The sequence below is a fragment of the Gobio gobio genome (genome assembly GCF_949357685.1).
Source record: "Gobio gobio genome assembly, chromosome: 6".
NCBI classification, from domain to species: domain Eukaryota; kingdom Metazoa; phylum Chordata; class Actinopteri; order Cypriniformes; family Gobionidae; genus Gobio; species Gobio gobio.
This window is the reverse complement of record NC_137102.1, coordinates 12,115,344-12,140,126: the sequence shown is the minus strand read 5'-3', so window position 1 is coordinate 12,140,126 and position 24,783 is coordinate 12,115,344. Positions and strand designations below refer to the sequence as shown.

At 38.8% G+C, this 24,783-nt stretch overlaps 1 protein-coding gene across 5 annotated transcripts in view; it reads left to right on the top strand.

Moving 5' to 3' along the window:
- Positions 1-24,783, top strand: part of tnika (TRAF2 and NCK interacting kinase a) — a 117,524-nt gene that overhangs the window by 61,080 nt on the left and 31,661 nt on the right. For all 5 annotated transcript variants that reach the window (XM_079819091.1, XM_079819089.1, XM_079819088.1 and 2 more), the window contains exons 5-13: positions 3,412-3,522; positions 4,383-4,473; positions 8,536-8,666; positions 15,323-15,377; positions 19,857-19,935; positions 20,314-20,489; positions 22,015-22,081; positions 22,203-22,401; positions 23,360-23,467. In XM_079819091.1, the coding sequence (XP_079675217.1) occupies positions 3,412-3,522; positions 4,383-4,473; positions 8,536-8,666; positions 15,323-15,377; positions 19,857-19,935; positions 20,314-20,489; positions 22,015-22,081; positions 22,203-22,401; positions 23,360-23,467 (1,017 nt within the window). The remainder of the gene's footprint in view (positions 1-3,411; positions 3,523-4,382; positions 4,474-8,535; positions 8,667-15,322; positions 15,378-19,856; positions 19,936-20,313; positions 20,490-22,014; positions 22,082-22,202; positions 22,402-23,359; positions 23,468-24,783) is intronic.

Genomic DNA, 24,783 nt, shown 5'->3' with positions numbered 1-24,783 from the left:
TTAGTTAGGTGTTTAAATGTGTGTGCTTCACAATGTTTCTCGAAACAAACTTTCACAGATTTCTGTACTTGAACGGTGGATTGTGGTTATTTGTCAGTTGCCCTTTTCATGAGAGCAAATCCTGTTTTCCTCTGTGAGAGTTCACTGCCTCCACCTGGGAAAACAAACGGGCCAAGATTAATGGCCAGTGATTAACTAACATGCTCCTCCTGTAATATGGGCTTATTTGTATTACAGCAATATCAACTTTTGCATCTGAGGAATTACCCGGCCCCTTAGTACAAATAATTATAACAGCTGAAAAGAAGAGACAAACTTTTACTTCAATTACATTTCCAAGAATGTTTCAGAAACACAAATTGGATGTGACAGTCACTTGGGTTAAAGTTTGAAGTATTATTGGGGTGTTCTGTTCGTTCTCATCATTTATTCTGTTTTAAAACCGAATCACCAGGCTTTCTAAGGAGCCTCAAGCTATACTCTACATGTAAACTCAATTTCTTTAATTATGTCCCTATTTTAACAAACAATTGTTTTCATCTTTCCCTCAATTTTCAAGCAGAAGCGTTACTAATCTTGCTTAATGACTCAGGGCAATTCTTACTTCCAAATATAAAGAAATTGAAATTTCATCTACTACCCACTGTTTTTTGGTTTGTTGTTGTTGTTTGTGCAGTCAGATAAGCCATGCACTTCTAGATTTAAGTGTGATTCACTTCGGATATTAAAGTGAAAGTCCCGGGTGATCTCCTGTGCTTGCCAGCAAGTTTAGTTCTTGCAGCCAAATTAGGTCCAATAAAACCTGAGTGATACAGCCTTTATTTAAAACACTGCACATCCTGGGTCTGAGCGACACGGGCCGTTAGGAGAGGAGGGGATCAGATCTTCAGCGCATGACGATGGTGACAGGCCTTTCCTCCTGTCTGCTACATTTATCCCAGCATCCACATGCATATTAATGGACAGCTCCCTCACGCTCTCTCAGCCTGCGGTTGAGCAGTGCTCAAAGATTTATGCCCTCCATTTGAATGTCCCTACTTGGGGGTGTTTGTGTTGAATGCTGCAATATTTATCATGTTATTTTAATGATCTGAGGGACTTTCCTCTCTAAATATATATATATATATATATATATATATATATATATATATATATATATATATATATATATATATATATATATATATATATATATATATATAATAAAATCCACCATTGCTCAATGGGGTGTAATGAAAAAGTAACTGGCTGATTATTAAAGCAGGCGATCCCTATTGTGCGGTTTGTTTGTTCAGGTTTTGTTTGTGATGGTTTGCAGTTTAGGGGAGGTTGTTGTAATATATTTTTGATAAGCAAATGGCAGACGGGCAAAATAAGATTAAATGGGACAACTGAACAGAGATTTTATTCAGGGAGGCTTAGAAACATTGAAAGTGTTTCAGGACCCCTTGAAGTCGTTTAAACACCATTTTCTTTCTTTCTTACATATTTCCTATTGAAACCGAACACATTGAAGTTGAAGAGTAATATTAGGGGAAGCGACGTTCTCATTCTAATGCTGCGTTCACACCAAACGCGAATAGAGCGTCAGGAGCGAGTGATTTCAATGTTAAATCAATGGAAAGGCGCGTTGACGCGCGTCTGGAGGTCCTGCTGCGAATTGGATGCGAATTGAGCGTTACATGCGAGTGGTGCTTTTTTGTGCATTCACGCGTTTGAAGCGATTTCGTGTCTGACGCCCGAGTTGAAAAATTTTAACTTTGGCATCAATTCGCGCCGCGTTAACCAATCAGGAGCCTGCTTGCTGCGGTCATGTGGTAAAGTGACGTGATGAGAGACCCTGCATAATTTAAAAATACTAGTAAAAATTTAGTTTTAGGACTTTTTCAGGTGAGAATGTAGTTGTTTAAAGCTCAAATCTGTGGTTTATTTATAAAGAGAGCGCCTATTTAAAAAAATAATAATAATCTTGCGTTTTTGGAGTTGTGAGATCCAGGCAATCACCGGGCACTCAGCGCTCATTAACCCCGGCGAGAGCAGCCTTTCCTCGGCTAGTCCTTATGACGTTTGCCACTGGCTCTGATGTCCTGTAGTGGTTCGTCTTGTGTGGATCTAACGGCCGATCTTTGGTGTCATGAATCTATAATTTGTTGTCTGCCAAATCGTTTTGACTGAGGGCAAAGAGAAGTTTCATAACTTTATTTTTTTAAGGTTATTTAAATATACATGCAGTGAAGATTATGTAGGAGTTGCCTGGACCACATTTGTGTGGCTATTAATGCTAAATATATATTGTTAATGAAAATGAAAAGAGGCAGAGTGGCGTCAAACGCTCAATTTATACGCGCGAATGGATTCAAAATGTTCAAGCGTCCAACTAGATGCGGTAGACGCGATTTTGATGCTCTATTCGCGTTTGGTGTGAACGCAGCATAAAGAGCGTTTGATTGGTCAAAATTCTGTGTTGTCCTGGATGTGGGACCAATATTTTTTCTCTGTTTACCATAAGAGAAAGATTGTACATTGAAATAGTTTGTGCTAAAAGTGAATGTTGAAGTATACTAGCAAATACACTCAGAAAAAAAGAAACTTCCCTTTTTCAGGATAAAATCCTAATGCGCTTTACAGATCTTTATTGGAAAGAGTTTAAACAATGAAACCTAAACAATTTGGAACAGTCCTTAAAATGCTTTTCCAAAAAATTGTCACAATTGTTCCAGTAATTTAGGACATTAGAGACCTTTCTACTGACTGAAGCCGTGTGTGAACATGCCATAGTCCTGCTGCAGGAGTCAGGATGACTGCAGATGTGAACAGAGCAATAAACTGCAATGTCTGTAATGCAAGACATCTAAGACAGTGCTGCAGGGAGACAGGAAGGACAGCTGATCGTCCTTGCAGAACCAAACCATGTGTAACCAAATGTCCCCTCAGACGTGTTCGAGAACTTGCAAGTGCCTTGGTGGAAGAGCGGAGTAACATCTCACAGCAAAAACTGTCAAATCTGACTCCATCCATTATGATGTAGGACTTAAAGCAGCTACTGGCCTCACCCGATACTGATTTTTACTTACTGACTACTACTTTTGATACTGACCCTGCTTTGTTCAGGGACTCATTCCGTTTCTGTTTGTCAGTTGTCTGTGAAATTTGTTCATTTAATGTCTCAGTTGTTCAATCTTTTTGTGTTCATACAAATATTTACACACAATAAGAAATTTGCTGAGAAAAAAACAGTTGAAAGTGGGATATTTATTTTTTGCTGAGTATATATGACATCAAAGCTATCTGAAATAGACTAAAAGCCAAAAATCTCTAATTTCAATGTAATGGTCTTTTTAAAGAACTGTGTGAAAGATAAAAACAAAAAGGTTTTGATTTGCAGGAAGTGACTTGTTGTCTCTCCTACAGCTGGTGATGGAGTTCTGTGGTGCGGGCTCAGTGACTGACCTGATCAAGAACACCAAGGGCAACTCGCTGAGAGAAGACTGGACCGCCTACATTAGCAGAGAGATCCTCAGGGTAACGGCTCAAGTCACTGTGCTTTATTCACTTTATTCTTGTGCTGTTGGAAAAATCATCTTAAGGCATTCAAACCAGCATTTGGAACATGCATAACTGTTTTAGGTGGTTTACCAGTTAAAATTAACTTGGCTAAGGTAGTTTACCAGGTCTTCTGGCTGATATCCCAAATGGTCCACATAGACCAGCTAATGACCATAGATTGCCAATTTTGACCAGAAAAAACCTTACAGCCTCAAAAAGTATTTTATATGGATAGAGTAATTTCCCAAACAAAATAGAGGTATAATCCAAACATATATGCTGTAATTTATTTTATTTTTTAGAATTGATATACAATAAAAATAAAATGATAGAAAGCACCAAAAAAGTAACCATTTCATCTGCTGTGTTCAATGTGCATTTCAGCTCTCTAATCAAATACACTGCCTTTCAAAAGACCCCAACCTTTTGAATGGTATTGTATAATACTTAACATATAGAGGTCATGAATCATTTTATGTTCCACAGAAGAAGAAAAAAACAAGATGCTGGTTTGAAACTGCTTGAGGATCTGTAAATAATAAAGATTTTCTGTCAAATATTATTTTAAGGCATTCTTAACGTATGAATGCCATTGCATTAGACACACTATCAAACCAAGTGATATTTATTTTTAAAGAAAGACAAAAGAACATGAACGGTCCCGAAATAAACACATTTCACACACACCACATGCTTGTTGGGTTCTAAATGTAAAACCTATTTCAAGTTATTAATTAATGGTACTCATTCACAATCACAACCAAATTTGTGAATTAATGATTCTGCCATTCTACTATCCTGCCATCTCTCCTAATTCATGTTTGTCTCTCTGCCAGGGCCTCACTCATCTCCACCATCACAAAGTCATCCACAGAGACATCAAAGGCCAGAACGTGCTGCTAACAGAGAACGCAGAGGTCAAACTAGGTAAGAGCGCAACCCTGAGGCTCAGATAAAGTTGCATAGCATTTACAGTCCTCGCTGTGACTGTGCAGACGAGGTTTCAAAGCAAAGGAATGCAAGAGGAGCACGGCCCAGCAATGCTAATGTGCTGTTGTCCTTTAGCGGCGCCCCCTTCAAAACTCCGTGAGGAAATGATCATTGACTGTGAGACAAAGTAGGGTGGATCAGAGGTAAATCAATTTAGCCAGTGTGGGGTAAAGAATTGATCATTCTTTAGTTGACAGTGCTACTCTATCAGATTTCCTAAATATGCTCATGGCTGAATTCTAAAAGTTTGGCCTTGTGAAACGAGCTTTTCAAAAAAAAAATGTTTCTCTGTCTCTCTCTGCCCTGAGTACATTTGTTTTATCGCATTACATCTTCGTTTGCAATGTGAGGAGAGGCCAGTTACCTGAAAGCACAGGCATTCACATGTCACTGCATCTGTTGGCTCAATTTAGCATATTTAGGTAAACTAGCTTCTTAGGTAATTCAGTACTTTAAGGTGGGCGTACACTGTGCGAGTTCGGACACTCGGGAGGTCGTGAGATATTGCACATGGTACGAGTCAGTTAACTGGATAATCGCTTCAAGACAGACGTCAGACCCAGCTGAAAGCGAAACGCCGTTGTGAACCCCTGGATCGTATGGAAATACTTTGGATATAGACAAAAAATAGCCGGGTGTTGTCCTGGAGGATATCAAATTAGCAAAAAAATGTTGACGCAAAGGAGGAAACGCATAGAACATGTTTGGGAACACCATCTCTCTGTGCGGATAAAGGTAACGTTACGTTTATAACTTAAGGCCGAATGATTTCTGTGATGCAGAGGGAATCCCGGAATCCAGATATGACATTTTAATTTACAGTATTGTCACGGCCGGCTCGCAAGCCCTGACAAAGAAGGAGATGACACGTTGCGTGATATGCAAAAAGGAATAACATTTATTTAAAGTAAGAACATTAAAGTAAGAGAAAAGACCAAAACGGAAACAAAACAATAACTGGAACGACGACAAAAATGGCACGAGGGGAGAGCGCCCTTTCCGACTGAAGGGAGCTGCTTTAATCTGCCGGCATCAGCTCTAGCACAGGTGTAAACAATCAGTCATCATGACGTCACTCACTCTAACGCCAACCTATGAGACAAGAAAAACAGAGAAGAACCAAACCCACACAATATGACCCATAATGGGGTCGTAACACCCCCCCACATAGAAAAAGGGTGAACATTTTATGAAACCCATCACCGGACAACTCCCAAAACTAGAAAGACCCACCACTCTGTAATACTCTCCAATATCCTCAGCAACCACGGGCCCTGTAGAAGCAATTTAAGATGACAAGTAGAGCAAAACAAAGCATAGTTAGTCAATCAGTTAAAAGGAACAAGGAGCTCTAGACAATGCGTCAGCAACCACATTGTCAGTCCCCTTGATATGCTGGATGTCAAGTGCGTATGACTGCAAGAAAAGACACCACCGCGTCAGTCGTTGGTTAGGGCACCGCAAAGAATGTAAATAGACGAGCGGATTGTGGTCCGTATACACAACCAATGGGCCTGACACGGATCCTACGTACACCTCAAAGTGGTGCAAAGCCCAAATCAACGCTAATGCCTCCTTCTCAACCACAGAATAATTCAACTGATATGAATTAAATTTTTTTGAGAAGTAGCTAACTGGACGGTAAATTTCTTCCTCATCAGCCTGTAACAATACAGCTCCAGCACCCACGTTGCTAGCATCTACACACAACTGAAAAGAACGATCGAAACGAGGCGGATGATCCCGGACGAGCCCCCATTTGTCACGGCCAGGCTCGCAAGCCGCGACAAAGAAGATGACACGTTGCGTGATATGCAAAAAGGAATAACATTTATTTAAAGTAAGAACATTAAAGTAAGAGAAAAGACCAAAACGGAAACAAAACAATAACTGGAACGACGACAAAAATGGCACGAGGGGAGAGCACCCTTTCCGACTGAAGGGAGCTGCTTTAATCTGCCGGCATCAGCTCTAGCACAGGTGTAAACAATCAGTCATCATGACGTCACTCACTCTAACGCCAACCTATGAGACAAGAAAAACAGAGAAGAACCAAACCCACACAATATGACCCATAATGGGGTCGTAACATTATAATGCAAATGTCACGTAAAACACGCAAACTGATGGATGAATGTATACATCGAAAATAGAGCTGTACAATAAATCAAATCACAACATGGTCTGTGAATATTAAAGCTCAAAACACTGCTATTTAAATATATGATCTGCTTGTTGTGTCTCGTTGTGAATGAGCAGCGCCGTTTCGTCTACTAGCCTACATACTCAAGTACGCGATGCTTGTTGTGTTTAACGTCCCACAAACCATATTTGGACATGAACACATGAACATTTCCAGAGCTGATCTGAGACCCCCTAATGAGCATTTTCATAATTTTATTTGATGAAAAACCCTTGTCAAATACACTCTGAAACAGGTCAAAATAAACGTTTGGTTTAGATGAAATTGTTTATAACAGAAATATATCACTATTGTAGGCCTACAATAGAATACTTGTCAAAATAATAATATTAATAACAATAATAATAATACATAATTTCAACATTATGTAAAAATATATTTTTAAATCCATGGTTTAATTTAGTAAAACTGTTTTGCAGCGCTTTGCCAAAAAAATGAAAGGATAAAAGTTTGTTCAATTTTATTTGATTACCACCGTTTTGGTAGGCTAATGTATTTGTATTAAATCATAAAAAGAAAATTTCATAGGACTCAAGTTGTTAATCTAATTCATAATAATTTATTTAATTTAGTTCGTTAGACATGTTTTATTGAAATTTTGTCCATTAATTTAACGACATTTTAACTGGTGATAATAACCATAATTTAAAAATACAGTTTATTTATTAAATAATTAATACAGTGATACTGTGAAACTGATGTTTTCATATCGTGAAAACCTCATTCTATTACAACCCTACACGAGAGAGCCCCCCACCCCGCTGTTAAAAAAAGTAACTCAGTAACTTTTACTCTGAGTACATTTTAAATGAACTACTTTTTACTTTTACTTGAGTACATTTTTAGACTGGTACTTTTATTTGTACTCAAGTAAAATTTCATTGAAGTAATAGTACTTTTACTTGAGTAGAATATTTTGTTACTCTTTCCACCTCTGGTTGCAGCTATAGCTTCGGATAGGAAAAAGAAAGAAAGAAAGTATTTGTGTGCAAATGATCTGTTGTAAAGCAGAGAAGAGCAGCCATTCCTTTCAACAAAAACAACCAGAGAGAGAAAGTGTGAGACAGTGTTATGCGCAAGGTGAATGGTTGCAGCTATAGCCTAATACTCGTGGTTGTGTATGATTTGACGATAGGGAAACCTATTGAAAATCGTGCCGACTCCCCAAACTTTTTAAAACATGAAACGTGAGGTGCTGGTAACGTGCTCCACTCGTCTCGTAATTCATCTCACGCTGCAAGACGCAACCATATGAGCGAGTGAAGAAAATCGTCTGCGAGCTCGTACGACAGCAAAAATCGAACCGTGTACGGCTGGCTGTACAGGAAGTCCTCTATCTTGACAGCATGTTTGGCACTTACCAGAGCTGCAGCAGCTGTACGTGCAGAGCTGCGTCGCCACACAATCACAGTCAGTCAAATGTGTTTGAAATTTTGTGTATAATTTTGGACCTGTGGGCATGGGCTACTCCGCATAGGGTGTGATCACAGTAGAGAAATTTTGGCGAATTTCACCTAAAACAAACAAAAAAATTGGGGCCAATAGTGTTGAGATGCATGAAGAACGATTTCTGTTGTTCAACACTTTTTTGCCAACCTGTTAAAAACTGTTTGTGGATTCCTTTTGAAATTACTGGATTTCACCTGTGAAAATTGGCCAAACAACAGTAAATGTGACCACACGATGACACTGTGACAAAATGTCCTTTCACTTGTCAGAACAAAGATGGTTTTTAACACCTTGTTAGAACACTGATCAGACTGGTTTCCTCTCTGTCCATTTTGTCTGAACTCCAGTGGACTTCGGTGTGAGTGCACAGCTGGACCGCACCGTGAGCCGCAGGAACACTTTCATCGGCACCCCTTATTGGATGGCACCAGAGGTCATTGCGTGTGATGAGAATCCTGATGCCACATATGACTATAAGGTGAGCTTTCCTCTCTCAGATATGTATAATCTGTATCATATGATATACTACATGTTTTGAAGTTAGAATCAAGTGTCTCACATCATGAGAAAACACACATTCACACACACAAATGCATTTTGGACGTGGCCATGCTGCTGCTGCTGATGGAGATGCTGCTCTATAACAGCAAAACAGTCTGCAGTGATTTAGCCGGTAGGAGAGTATTGATCACGGGTCCTCAATTTACTCAATACACATGTGAGCATATGCAATCAAAATCAAATAAACTCGCCTTGGAAACAATTTAGTCACCATTATCCACGAATCACTCGGACTAATACAGTGATCCATGCCACGGCTGGCAGTGTTGATAATGTCACTGTAACAGGATAAGCAAACGTTCCTCCCCTTCCCTGTCCAGAGAAATATTGGCCTGTTTCCTTCTTGCATTAGGCTTTAGTCCTTTTCAATGCATGTTTAAAAAATCATTCCGGTTTAGCTCAAAGCTCAGACAAATGTAAAGTAAGAAAGTGATTTTATTGCAGTATGAAATGTCATCTGTGTGCAGTGGTTTTACTCACTGCTCCATTGCATTTATATTGTCATATCAAATTGCCGACATGCCGATCCTTGATGCTCAGCACCACTGATAAATGTGTGTGCTGTGTTGGGTTAGGCTTTCTTCTGTTAGAAATCCTCTGTGAAAGGACTTTCAGAAAAATTTACACTTTAAATATTAGATTAGCTTTTTATTCTATTTTATTTGAGATTAAATGTCTTTTAAATTTTTATGTTTGTCATTGTAGACAAATACTAATAAGAAAAGGTCCAAATTGTTACTACTTGAGGGTAGGGATGGGCGATATCTTATCATTTGCGTGCGATATACTGGTAAAAATTCTCCCCATGATAAGAATTTGTCTTCCCGGGATAACAATAAAGCCTAGATGATGAAGCGACCAACCATGTCTTAAGCACCACCATCAGTCATAAATTCAGTTAAAAGGCAAATATGCATTCATACGTTTTCATTCGCACATGATTTGCGCTATTTTTGCAACTGTTTACACCATGAGAATATGAAAAAATACAGAATCTGTGTTTGAATTGAAACTTGTCATTGATTTTAATTATTATTGTTTGTATTTTGTGATGTTTTTCAGCACAGTTGCACTATTTAAACATTACCTGCACTTTTACAGAAGAAAAGTATATCATCAAACTTTTCCATTTCTGAAAAGGCTGGTGTTTGGATTTTGACTGTTTTTTTGTTTTGTTTGTTTTTTATAATTATTTTATGTAATTTGTTTATTATAGGAGCTTATTTGATGATGGGTACTTTTTACTTTAGATCATTGCTTGTTTTTCTGAGGCTCTCAATAATGCATGCAGCTCTCACTTGTAGCCAAAAACATGGGGAATGGTACTAAATTTATATCATCATTGATATCTTTATCGCAATAAATACCAGAAAATATTGATTTGTCCATATCGCCCATCCCCACTTGAGGGTCAAAAAATTCCCGAAACTACTAGTGTCGCGGAGCTGGAGTGTTACGGATACGTGGTGTTGCCATATACAATAAATTAATTAATTTGGTAAATAAATATAAACAACATTTATTTATACATCACACAACTATTTACAACACAACAGAGGTTGGCTTTGCTTGAGTTGTTGCTCTGGATTTTGTTGCTTTTAAGAAAAAAAACCTAATTTTTGCCTGTTTAGGTTCGTCACCTTCTCCATTGCATTTTTACATTTTTACCATTAAAGTTACTACACGCAAATCCGTGTTTTTTTGTTGTTGTTGTTGTTTTTTTGGGGGGGAATATATTTCAGGGCTCAATGCTAAGGATTTTTTTCGGGGGTTCAAATTTTTACTTGCCGTCAGAATTTTCACTGACCCCACCACAAAAAAAACACACAAATAAAATAAAATAGGCCTAGTATTGTTTTTGAGCCATATAAGCTTAATAAATAAGGTTATGACTCTAAAAACTAATATCCTAACTCATATATTTTTTTTATATTGTTAAAGACCATCAGTAATAAAATAAGAACAAATAATCAAATTATGAGCAAATGCACAAATAAATACAGCAGAACAAACATATACAAATGAAATAAACAGTTATTTTCATGTAGGTCTATAGATTGTCAGGTACAAAAATAGTAATCAAATGTAAAATATCACTGCATAGTCTGCATAAAATTATATGCCACTGCATATAAATACAGATTAACCCTTATTAAAAGTTATTCAGTCAAGAGCAGCGAGTGATTTTTTTTTAATCTTTTGTTATCTCAATATTTATATAGCCAATGACGATATTTTCCGGCTTTCCATGTGTGTTCACTGTTATACGGTAGGGGGCGCTGTAGCGCATTTGCTGCACGAGAACAGAATCTCCTGATCAAAACAGCCAAAGAAGAAGGAATGTGCGATATCATAAGCAGATGCATATGTAAAATTACGCGATCATCACCATTAAACAGCATATAAATCACAACTGCCTAATGTTATTGAATGAAATGTCAACCCAGGACGAGTTATAGGACTGTCAAGCTTTGGGGTGTTGATGGACTCCATCTACAACATCTGTGTTTTGTTCATCGTTCGGATGTAACGTTAGTCTTTTACAAAAACGTGATTTTTTTCAGCTTTATGCTCAATGTTGCTTTTCATGAAACTTGCAACATTCAAGTGTTGATTAAAAAAATAATATATGAAGCTGGAATAAAACAGTTCTTTATTTTGATATATTGCATGTTTAGATATTCTGTGGACCATTAAAACTTGTGAAAATGACCATAAATGCTGGCGGTGACTGGCAAATTTCATGTTTACGTTTCATTTAAAAGACCTAACCGACTATGTTTACGATGATGCTAAACAAGACAGTCATTTTGATATAATTTTGTGTGAATATTCGCGCGCTGTGAGACGCGTGGCCGTGCGTGTGTGTGTGTGCGTGCGTGTGTGTGTGTGTGTGTGTGTGTGGTGTTGCCCTTCGCGAGTATCAAAATGAGAGAGAGACTTTCTCGTCTATGAGCGCTTGAATATTTAAATTGCCAAGGCTTAAAAATGCGCAAATGATCAGTTTCCGTGAAGATGCAGCTCTTGGAGTGTCTTTCACGCTGGCACTGAACCATCGGGCAATTCTTATTGTCGACCGTAATGACAAATATTTTTTGTCATTCATTCAGGGGGGGCGGGGGGTCGTTTTGGGAGGGCGGGGCGCCCCCTCAAAACAATGGTAGGGGAAACACTGCTCTATCCAATTGAGGTCTTTCCTGGTTCGGTTGAAACACGCCGCATAATCACAGCCCAATGGAGCAGTATCAGACTCATATTCTGACTAGAATTGAGTATGACGTTGTCAGGCTAGAAAAATCATGCACAATGTGTCAGATAGATTGATTTAAAGGGGTGGTAAAACACATTCTTTTGAAGGCTTGGCTGTGTTTGTGGGGTGCACTGTAACGTGTTCATGCTTCGTTTAAAAAAAAATTGCCTTATTTGTCATATATTTGACCTTTATTCTACACTGCTCTGTCCCTCCTTGTAAAACGGTCTGATGCTTTCCGGGTTGTATGAAGCCAGTCCCTCAAAAATACGCAGTGGGCTCTGATTGGTTAGCTGGCCCAGTGTGTTGTGATTCGCTAACCGCCTAGTGTACGTTTGTCGGAAACGTCACGCCCCTTACCGGAGGCTGTGCTTTGGTCATAAAAACAACGGCGTCAATAAAACCATACCAATCTGAGCCCGAATCAGACCCAGAACATTTGAGTGAAGATGATCGAGCAGAACCTGTTCAGTCCTCAAGAGTAAAGACTGCGGATCTATAATGATTGCTACTGAATGGCATTTTAACTTTTGTATTTTTAGAACGATTATAGCCAAATATCTGTCACAAGAACTAACCCAAAACAAACACTAAACACTGGCTTTAACTAGTAAGTTAGCCAAATCACACACAGAAGCATGTTTAGCATGCCTGTAGATAAACAATACATAAAAGCTCTAATCAAAGAATCATTTACACTAATGCCAGGTTCGCTGTTGAGATTTTAACGTTAGTGTTTGTAACGTTAGGTGTTCGTCGGATAACGTTAAGTATGAATGAGCATTTAACAGACTGGTTTGCAGAACAGTGTTGTCATCTGTTTACTTCCTTGCTACAACGTACAATTAACCTATTACAGGAAAACACATCGATGAAAAATAAATCAGACTTACAGGTTGTGGCCCGTAAACAGCTTCTGTTTGTAAATCCAGCTTTCAGGACAAGCCGTGGTGCATATCCTGTATTGAACTCGCGAAGTTTGTGGAAGTTTGTGTTGTCCTCCGTGAAATGTGCAGCGCGCGCGTCGTGCATCCACGCACCGGCAGTGTTTTTTTCACGCAGCTGACGTTGTGCAAATCTGGCATTGAAATCGCGAAGACGGTGGATGTTTTCCTCTGTTAGATGTGCTTAGATGTTAGATCTCCTCTGCAGGGAGCCCTGCGCGCGCCTGATTCCCCGCTGACTCAAACACACGTGCATATAACATGCTGTATGTTAAACGCTCTGCAACGCACCCCCGTCCCAAGGAAGGCTGAACAGAGCAAGTACCCCAGACCTGCAATCCGGATGAAAATAACAGCGTTTCCTCGGCATCGCGGCAACAACACTCCAGCCTACTATACCACAACAGCGCCGCGATACAAAATGGCCTCACCCTCCCTTATTTAATATTCTCGGAGGAGGGGTTTATGTAAATATTGAGCCTGTTGATGTCACCAACCCTGGAGGAATGTGTGTAGTCGCCTACTGGCCGTTTGCTGTAGTTCTTAGAAACTGATTTCTTTAAAAGCAAATATCTCCCTTTGCTTTAAACTTTGAACGTTGTAACTTTGCAGATGTTGTTTATGCTCAAGCAGCAACATTACACGCTAGCTAAAGTTAGAATAGTGAAATCGTGGTTTACCACCCCTTTAAATGTTTTTACTATTAACAATTTGTTTTACTTCACTTCCCCCTCTAAATCTGAATTTAAAACAGGGATATTTTATGATTTCAGTTGATTAATGCAGTCAAGGTTTTTAAAAAGAATTCAGAAAGTTGATGTTTAACACTAGCTACTTTTCAAGGTTAGTTGTTTTCTAGGTTAATTGTGTTTTAGATAATAGTTATTTTGTGCATCTAAGGTTTTGTTGTTGTTTGAAAAGCATGGCACACCAATTGCATTACCGTTTATGGCAGGCTCTTTGGATCAGAAAGAAACTGCAGTGTCTAAGACTTCACTCTTCTATTAGAGAAAAGACAGAGAATATATTTAATGCAAGCAATGCAAACAAATCATTCAACAGATTGCAATACAATAGGTCCGAATGTTTGTACTGTGTACTGTACTAACAACAGTTCCAGAGAAACTGACAGGTAGCGAGACTTCCATCGAAGAGATACCAAAGCTTTTTACACCGGTTTGTTGTTTGTGCACTTGTGATTACATGTGTCTCTTGAGAAACAATAAAGAAGGGAATCTGGGATGGGTGAGTCACTGTGGTTCTGAAGTGAACTGACTACTTTTGATTTTTAAACTTATATCTCAGCCTTTGTTTGGATGATTTAGCTATTGTTAATAGTTGATATAGCCACACCTGTGAACCGGGTCAAGAATTAACTAGTGCACTGGGAAAAAATTACTCAGAAAGTTACATTTTTAAAAATTGCTTTTATAGCATTCTATTAGAAATATCTAGTGAGTTTAGTAGAGCCTCCTCCAACACTATCGCTATCTGGTTTGTTCTGTATTCACTCAAAGGCGAGTGTGGGATGTGGAGTTGATATGAAGGAATTTTTGATGGGGGAAAAAATTTTAATCAGTTCAATGTGAAGGAATTTCATTAACAGCCACTGTGAAGTTTTAAAGCTGAATCTAACATTAGGACCAGAACATTTTTGCAGTGTATTCCAGCAGACTGTTTTGTTATGTCTTGAGCATTTATTTAATTTTATAAAAGCTGTAATTGTCCAAATTGAGACTTGATGGCCCGACATGCTGTGTGATTTATATTATTAGAAAAAAGCCCTCATAAATGTAATCAAAATTTGCAACACTTCCTTTAATACAGTAACGCTTCAGCTCTCATGACTTCTTGCTTCAGTTGAGATTGTGTGCATGGTTTAGGACATTATTAGATTTCTTAGATAGAGTTTGAGCAACATTGGTGGGGTTAGGGTGGTGATGTCAACATCCCTAATCAAATTGACGAGATCTGGTAGATGAGCATGTTGAGTTTCAAAGTAATTTTAAAACCCGTTTAGACAAGTCATCCAGTTTTATCTAATCTTATATTTTGCTTCTTGTTCTTTTGTACAATCTTTATAATGTGTTTTTCTCTTGTAATCTAAACGTTTTTTTCCCCCTCAAAATATGAAAAAAAAAAGACATTTTGTTGTATGAAAATCAGTTGATAGATTACAGTCGAGAAGATCAAGACCTCTGAGATGGGACAGATCAAATTTACCAGTGGCAGACAGATGCATTTAAAGCTTTTTTACTAGGTTAATTGTATGTTATCTAATATCTCTAAACTTTAGAGATCTCTAATCTCTAGTTTAGAGTTGTCTTGAGTTTTCGTGTGCTGTCTTATGTAATGTTTCCCCTCTCTCTTATCTTTCAGAGTGACCTGTGGTCGTTGGGAATCACAGCCATTGAAATGGCCGAAGGAGCCCCACGTAAGTAAAAGGATTCACTGCTTTGTGTATATTGGGGTTTATATTATCTTAGCATAGGTAGACGCCATGCAAAGTTACATTAAGACATGGCTACTTCATTTTGGGAAGCTCAAGGGCATAAAAGCAGAATCCTCGCTCTTAAAGGATTAGTTCACTTCAAAATGAAAATTTCCTGATAATTAACTCACCCCAATGCCATCCAAAATGTTCATGTCATGTTCCTTTCTACAGTGCAAAAGAAATTAAGTTTTTTTTTGAGGAAAACAGGATTTTTCTCCATATAATGTATTTCAATGGCAACCAAAATGTTGAAGGTCCAAATCAATGCAGTTTCAAAGGGCTTTGAAGTGCTTCAAAGGGCTCTGCATGATCCCAGCTGAGGAATTGGGTCTTATCTAGCAAAGCGATCATACTTTTTAACCACAATTGTTCGTCTTGTGCTGGTCTGCGACAAGACGGGCATTACGTAATCACGTTGGAAAGGTCACGTTGGATGTAGGCAGAAGTACCGGTAATTGTGGTTAAAAAGTGTATACTTTTGTATTTTTTTTGTGTGAAAATGACAGATGGTTTCGCTAAATAAGACCCTATTCCTCAGCTGGGATCATGCAGAGAATTTTCATTTTGAAGTGAACTAATCCTTTAAGTTTTGTATACATTAATCAAAAAGTTTACATTTTATTAGATAACCCTGAAGCAATGACAACACTGAATTAAATACTTAACAAATAAAAGTAACTTAATTTCATTTTTTTTCTCTCTTTTCATTTAAAACTTGATGGACGCAAGCCAACGCATATAAAAACAGGCCGTGTGTTGAGTCGTGTTGCATTATGGCATTAGCTGAAGCATATGTGAATGTCACAGGCGTCTTCCTTGCATCTGTTAGCTATATATAAGACTCGTTCTTTGCTCCGTCCTCAGCGGTCAGAGTCTGGACCAGCCATGTGAGCTGCTCTCAGTGGAAGGCTGTCTCACAGATGGCTGAGCAGTGATGGATAGGCAAAGGACAGGCAGGCAGACTGTAGTGATCTTGTCCTGGCTGGAGAGGGGAATAATCCTGTAGGAAGGTGCCCTGGCAGGGTGGTACTGCTTTGGCCAGGGGACAGAAAGCTGCTGGGCAGTGCATTTGAGGACAGATCTGCCTTTTTTTTTTTTCCTTCTTTTTTTTTTAATGTAGTCCATTGGAGAGATGACTCACCATTGTGACTGCTGACAACAAATGGAAATGTGTGCGTTTGTGTGTTTGTGCATGCATTTTTGTTGGCACTGGCATATTGGCCCTCTGTATGTAGCAACAGATCTGTGTCCAAAAGTGACATTGCTGGTCAAACTCACTAAGCTCGACTGTCCTCTAGTTTGGAATCAGCTTGCCAACCCTGCTGCCAGGCTGAGAGACATTGTGCCCTCAACCAGTGACCATTCTGTGCTGGGAAGTGGCTTGCACTTGCCCATGTAGTCTGATACTTGGCATCTGTGTCTATTCAAGCCACACAATTTTATTGCAGAGTTGATATTAGCTTCATATTTTGTTTAATTAAAAAAACAAAAAAAATTTAAAGGTAGCTGCTGGATTTCACAAGAATGTTGAAAATTAAGAGAACTACATGTGTTGACTGTGTTAACATGACCTTTTGAAATATGACTCATATCATGCACTTGTCTGAACAGACAATGGTGCAAAACTGATCTAAATGCTTAAAACAACCTAAATGCATAAAAAAACCTGCACTGGCATATTCATCTCTATCAACAAATCTCATTTATATAATTTAATATGAATTTATGCATTACATTTATAGGTGCAGTATGTAAATTGCAGTGGCATCTAGCAGTGAGGTTGTGAATTGCAATCCCCCACCGCTCACCCCTCCCTTTCGAAGCACATAGAGAAGCTACAGGGGCCGACACAGGACAAAAATGTTGTCGTTGGAGAGAGCAAACAGTGACTAGCGTTCTGTAAAGAAGTTTGTCCGTTTAGGGCTACTGTAGAATCATGACAGCGCAAAATGGCGATGCCACTGTAAGAGGACCTGTGGTGTATGGAGATAGAAATGGCTTGTTCTAAGGTAATAAAAACATAACGGTTCATTTTGTAAGGTCATAGTTATGTATGTTATCTTGCATTTCTGTCAATAGATCCTCAAAAATACTACACACTGCACCTTTAAGAAAGTTAAAGCAGTGTCTAAAACTAAAACATGCAAGCAATGCAGACAAATCAACAGATTGCCATACAATGCGTCAGACTATGTACTGTAACAGAGACAGTTCCAGAGAAACTGACAGGTACCCAGACTTCCATAGAAGAGATACAACAGGTTTTCACACCGGTTTATTGTTTGTGCACTTGTTGACACATTTGTCTCCTAGAGAAACAATAAAGAAGGGAATCTGGGATGGGTGAGAGTCACTGTGGTTCTGAAGTGAACGGACTACTTTTGATTTTTAAACTGATATCTCAGCCTTTGCTTGGATGATTTAGCTATTGTTAATAGTTGATATAGCCACACCTGTGAACCGGGTCAAGAATTAACTAGTGCACTGGGCAAAAAATGACTCATAAAGTTACATTTTTGAAAACACACAAAAATAGATCTATTTATGATATATGCTAATACATGCTAAAATCAATTTCTGTCTAGAGCAGATCTTTATTATACAGGTGCTGGTCATATAATTATAATATCATCAAAAAGTTGATTTATTTCACTAATTCCATTCAAAAGTGAAACTTGTATATTATATTCATTCATTACACACAGATTATTTATTTTAATTTTGATGATTATAACTGACAACTAAGGAAAATCACAAATTCAGTATCTCAGAAAATTTGAATATTACTTATGACCAATACAAAGAAAGGATTTTTAGAAATCTTGGCCAACTGAAAAGTATGAACATGAGAAGTATGACCATGTACAGCACTCAATACTCCTTTTTCCTGAATTACTGCAGCAATGCGGCGTGGCATGGAGTCGATCAGTGTGTGGCACTGCTCAGGTGTTATGAGAGCCCAGGTTGCTCTGATAGTGGCCTTCAGCTCTTCTGCATTGTTGGGTCTGGCATATCGCATCTTCCTCTTCACAATATACCCCATAGATTTTCTTAAACCAGGTACTGGTTGCTTTGACACTGTGTGCAGATGCCAAGTCCTGTTGGAAAATGAAATCTGCATCTCCATAAAGTTGGTCAGCAGCAGGAGGCATGAAGTGCTCTAAAACTTCCTGGTATACGGCTGCGTTGACCTTGGACCACAGAGTACCAACACCAGATGATGACATGGCACCCCAAACCATCACTGACTGTGGAAACTTTACACTGGACCTCAAGCAACGTGGATTGTGTGCCTCTCCTCTCTTCCTCCAGACTCTGGGACCCTGATTTCCAAAGGAAATACAAAATGTACTTTCATCAGAGAACATAACTTTGGACCACTCAGCAGCAGTCCAGTCCTTTTTGTCTTCGGCCCAGGCGAGACGCTTCTGACGCTGTCTGTTGTTCAAGAGTGGCTTGACACAAGGAATGCGACAGCTGAAACCCATGTCTTGCATACGTCTGTGCGTAGTGGTTCTTGAAGCACTGACTCCAGCTGCAGTCCACTCTTTGTGAATCTCCCCCACATTTTTGAATGGGTTTTGTTTCACAATCCTCTCAAGGGTGCGGTTATCCCTATTGCTTGTACACTTTTTTTCTACCACATCTTTTCCTTCCCTTCGTCACTCTATTAATGTGCTTGGACACAGAGCTCTGTGAACAGCCAGCCTCTTTTGCAATGACCTTTTGTGTCTTGCCCTCCTTGTGCAAGGTGTCAATGGTCGTCTTTTGGACAACTGTCAAGTCACCAGTCTTCCCCATGATTGTGTAGCCTACAGAACTAGACTGAGAGACTATTTAAAGGCCTTTGCAGGTGTTTTGAGTTAATTAGCTGATTAGAGTGTGGCAACAGGTGTCTTCAATATTGAACCTTTTCACAATATTCTAATTTGGGAATTAGAGACACTGAATTTGGGATTTTCCTTAGTTGTCAGTTATAATCATCAAAATTAAAAAAATATTAACATTTGAAATATATCAGTCTGTGTGTAATGAATGAATATAATATACAAGTTTGACTTTTTGAATGGAATTAGTAAAAAAAACAACTTTTTGATGATATTCTAATTCTATGACCAGCACATGTATGTGAGGGATGTTAAATAAGGGACTTATTATAAATTAGGACTAATAATATAAGCAATTCATAAAATGCTGCTTGTCATGGTTCAATCAATGTCCAATCAGAATTCAGTATTTCAGAGAGCGTAATAAACTGAATTATGCATTCTACTTTTCTGTTTTAGCTTTAAAATGTACATTTCAGCATATAAACAAACTCTCATGGATGTTTGTCCGGTCAGTTGGGCTGAGATGTGCTGGACAGTGTTAGTCAGCAAAACACATCCAGTGTTAATGTTCTCCTCTCTTTTTCCATAGCCCTTTGTGACATGCACCCAATGAGAGCCCTGTTTCTGATCCCTAGAAACCCGGCTCCCAGGCTCAAGTCCAAAAAGTGGTGAGTGCCCCTTCTCTTTGTTCACAAAGGTCACAAGGACAGACCAAACAGGATCTCACGAACACTGTCCAATCTACTATTAATCAAAAAGTCCTGAACACTTCTTCACTGTTCACTTCATCTGTCACATGTGATCTTCATTTGGTATGTCAGCCTGTTCAAGCACAAACGCCTTTAGAAAGGTTGCTTGTCACACTAGACCGACAGGTTTTTGTTTAACAGCAACTGATATTACGTGATTGCTTAAAGTACAAGCAAACTGCCTAGAAATGCACACCCAAATCATTCTTGCCAGATGCTTGACAAAACAAGGAGACAAAAATAAAGAGAAAAGTTAAGCCTGCAGCATTCCCCTCAAGCTCTTCCTCATATCCGCAGGTCTAAAAAGTTCCAGTCATTCATCGAGAGCTGTCTGGTGAAGAACCACAACCAGAGGCCCAGCACAGAGAACCTCCTCAAACATCCTTTCATTAAAGACATGCCCAATGAGAGGCAAATCCGCATCCAGCTCAAGGACCACATCGACCGAACCAAGAAGAAGAGAGGCGAGAGAGGTGAGCCTTATCAGACATATTAGATATGTCTCGCTTTGTGTGCTGCTCATGTTTTCGGTACGCACTTTATGTTGAACACACTAAAACAAATGACCTTCTTGTACCATGAAGATGGAACAGGCATGTGCAGCGCAGAGCTGAGGAAATTCCCTCACTAGACGTTTTATCTCTGCTGAGTCTGACATTTAGCATTTATCACATAACTCATGACCTCCATTCCTCATTTTCCATTTAGCTTGCCTTTTCCCCCTTATAGCCCCTTAAATTGCTGCTCTAAGTTATATTATATGAGTTTAGCAATATTGCCCTTCTCCAAATGGCCATTTTGACATTGTCTCAAAATATAGGTTGAACATGAGGGATGTTGGTGTGCTGTTGTAAATGATGTTGAGAAGAGAACAGTTTGAGAAGATTTAGATCTAAAGCAGTGCATGATCAGAGTTAAGGCCTGTGCACATGGGACTATTATCGCGCGCGCTTATCGCAGCGTTTTTCGGCGTGCCTTTGTGTTCACACCCTTGCGATCTCATTGGTCGGCCAGTTTTTAAAGCGAACCCAAGGTGTTTTTATTTATTTATTTTTTAACGTTTTTATGCCTGACGTTTTGCATGTCGGTGTGCACACTCACATTGGCACCCTTTGTTTAGTCACAAGGTGTTAAACGTCGGCATTTAAACGCACAAGAAAATCGTCCCGGTGTGAACAGGCCTTTAAGTAAAACATTTTATACTTTTAAAAAAATACACAAAATATTTATTTATTTCTTTTTTTTTTAAATGCTATTCTTTAAAATGTTCTATTCATCAAAGAACAGTTTCTTCAAAATTATAAACAGCACAACTGTTTTCAACATTGATAATAAGACATGTTTCTTGAGAAGCGAAGCATCATATTAGACTAATTTCTGAACGATCATGTGACACTGAAGACTGGAGTAGTGATGCTGAAAATTCAGCTTTGCATCATAGATAACATTAAGATATAGTTAAAATATTAATCCGTTATTTTAAATTGTAATAATATTTCACAATATAAGTGTTTTTGATCAAATAAATGATTGTGAACATAAGAGACTTCCTTCAAATACAAAGTCTTACAGGCCCCAAACTGAATGGGAGTTTATACAGAGGCCCCAAAACATATTAAGACACTTTTGGACAGTTAAAATGCTTAAATTTCATTGTATTGGAAGCAAAATATGAAACCATCTATTTTCGTTCTGTTTGGGGAACGTCTTGCTATTAGTGCCACTTGCTGAAATTATGGTAGTATAGCTTATGTAATTCTAAATGTCAGAGACTGTTGTAAATGGTCATTAAAAACTAAATTCTGCTTGTGACTGTTGCTAGAAACTTTAAACATAATGAGTGCACTTCAGGGAAAAGCTATAAATATACGAATAATGACACTTCAAAAGCAGACAGATGCTTTAAGGACACAGAATGTCAAGGTACCCGACAGGGATTCCATCAGGGAGGGTTTTGCATGTCTGAAACGTGACTGATGAACATTTTTACACCTGCAGATGAGACTGAGTATGAGTACAGTGGGAGTGAAGAGGAGGAGGAGGAGCATGACGTGGGAGAACCCAGGTACAATCTGCATGAGGTGTTTGGGGTTGGCTTTTCTAGTGGTCATACAATTATGAGGGAACTGGATGTGGGTATATTGGACAAAACTAATCGAAACGTCCAATGATCCGTCCCCATACAGCTCCATCATCAACATACCAGGAGAGTCCACTCTAAGGCGGGATTTCCTACGTCTGCAGCTGGCCAATAAGGAGCGATCAGAGGCCCTGCGCAGACAACAGCTGGAACAACAGCAGAATGAGGGACACAAGCACCAACTACTGGCAGAGAGACAGAAACGCATCGAGGAACAAAAAGAACAGAGGCGCAGGCTTGAAGAGGTATGCCAGAGTGTGTGTGTGGGCAAGGCAAACTTGAGTTGGGTTTACACCAGCTGTAGCCTCATGGCACAGGACTCTGAGCTCATATGAATGGCACTTTTCTTAATACAAATCCACGAATGAGCCTCTCTGCATTTACTCACTTAGACCTGCTCAGTGATGTAAGATGTAAGAGATCTATTTAAATGGAGAACATCCAGATTAGCTGATAGTCGCACACAAACAAAGACCAGCATTCCTCTCTAACAGCGTAGCTTGAGCGTAGCCAGAGGAGTGAAGGAAGTTAAGAAACTGATGCATTGTGGGAAGCACGAAATGCAACATTCTGATAATAGCTAGTTTTCTGTGAAGCCTGTTCTTTTGAATACAACTGTTAGCCTGCCTATGTGTATATATTACTACACTGTACTATATTACAGTGATTTTAATGCACTTTTTATTTAACCATTAAGTATCTTAAATACTATAAATAATGCTATAAATAATTCTTAATACTCTAAATTGTGATTTATAAAAAATTGCATTTGAATTGGTAAGTTTGATTCATTCCTATGAATCGGCTTAAACTCCTCTGATTGGAGGAGCCATTTCGTTTAGGCCATTTTAGAGCAAATACATAAATATTGAACTGTACGTGGACCGTTATCAAAGGCAAAAAAAAAACTATATTTTTGATTTTGTCTTATCATTAGCTCCAATTTACTGGTGTGGATAATGAAGGGCATCAGCTGGTCTGGCTGAATTGGCAATTTAATGTCCCAATAGCATCACACATTAACAAACGACACACTCCAATTGAGTTTTACTAGAGCCTCGCTACACATTAAACCAGAGGGCATAGAAGGGAAAATGCTTTTTCGGCTTCTACACGGTTTCTATGTAAAGACTCAACAGGTTTAAGACTCAATTTCATGATTGATTGATTGATTTTGTGTGTGTGTGTGTGTGTGTCTTATAGCAACAGCGGCGTGAGCGTGAGATCAGGAAGCAGCATGAGAGAGAGAGGCATCGCTATGAGGAGCAGCTCCGTCGAGAGGAGGAGAGGAGACAGGCCGAAAGGGAGCAGGTACACAAGCTGTTTTTCACTGCACTGCTCCGATTATAAAGCTGGAAACCAACTACACACTCAATTAATGAGAGTTAATTGTTGTTAAAGTAACCCTGTGAATGGCTCTGTAACGAAAAGGTTCTGTGGAGAGCCAGATAAGACACAGGAAATGAGAGCACAGCTTTTCTCTTTATCTGCTCCAAGTTGATTGACCATCTAACACCCTTCACTGGGATTGTGTGTGTGTGGCTGCATGACCTTGAACCATTCCCCCACACACATCTCATGATGTATGAAGGGATGGCTGAGTCACTGACTTGATAAATGGATGAGAATATCTTAGTCTTTTTCATTTGTGTGGGTGAGGTTAATTACCTTGCTGAGCTGTCTGTATGTTTCTAAGAATGGCGTTGATAATGCCCACTGTTTTCTAGAGATCTGACCTGCATTGTAGCGTCTGGAGTGTCTCTCTCATGGGATCAAAGTGGTGAGTCGTTTGGAGAAACATCAGAGATGCTTTCCTCCAAACAGCTCTGCATATAAATTAAATCCCTGCTCCAATGGCTCCAAAAAGTCTGAGTCAAATTGCACCACCGACTGTTTAATGACTAGCTAGAGTGTGACCAGAAGATACTATGATGGCCCTTTTTGAGCTTCAATCAGATTCTAATCAGCCAGGACACCTACCTCACCCTTCAGTCTAGAACGGCCAGGGGATGACCCTAACACATATACACACACAAGCATTCCTCTCTATTTAGCCTTTAATTAAACTATCCCAGAAATTACATATATGTGACCCTCTCTGTGAAAACCCAGCTAAAGTCATTTTTTTGATATTCGCTGTTTTATACATAAAATCATCCTACATAATGTAAAGAACATTCTGTGAAAATATAACCTTGATATCTTTAATATTGACTGAGTAAGATCATGTCAAAAGTTAGCTGAATTTCGGCCTCAGAAAATCATGATTTTGAGAAATTCCAATTTTAAAATCAAGCTTATTTTTGAAATTGTAAAACATTTTAACCATTATTGTTCTGATAATGTGGCATATACCACATTAAAGCTAAGATTCTCCCATTTTCAGTGATATAGGACACATTTATGGGAAAATTCTTAGTTTTGTAAAACAAGTCTATTTATTATGAAGTGCATGTACATTGAAACGAATGGGGGCACCACAAGAGCTTGATTTACCAAGTCAGTTCACTCTAATGATTTGTAGGCTATAACTTTATTAGTAAAATGAAATCTCAGTAGAAAATGTCATTTAATAGGCCTATAAATATCCATTAATATATAAAACATCCATAGAAAATCTCACTGTG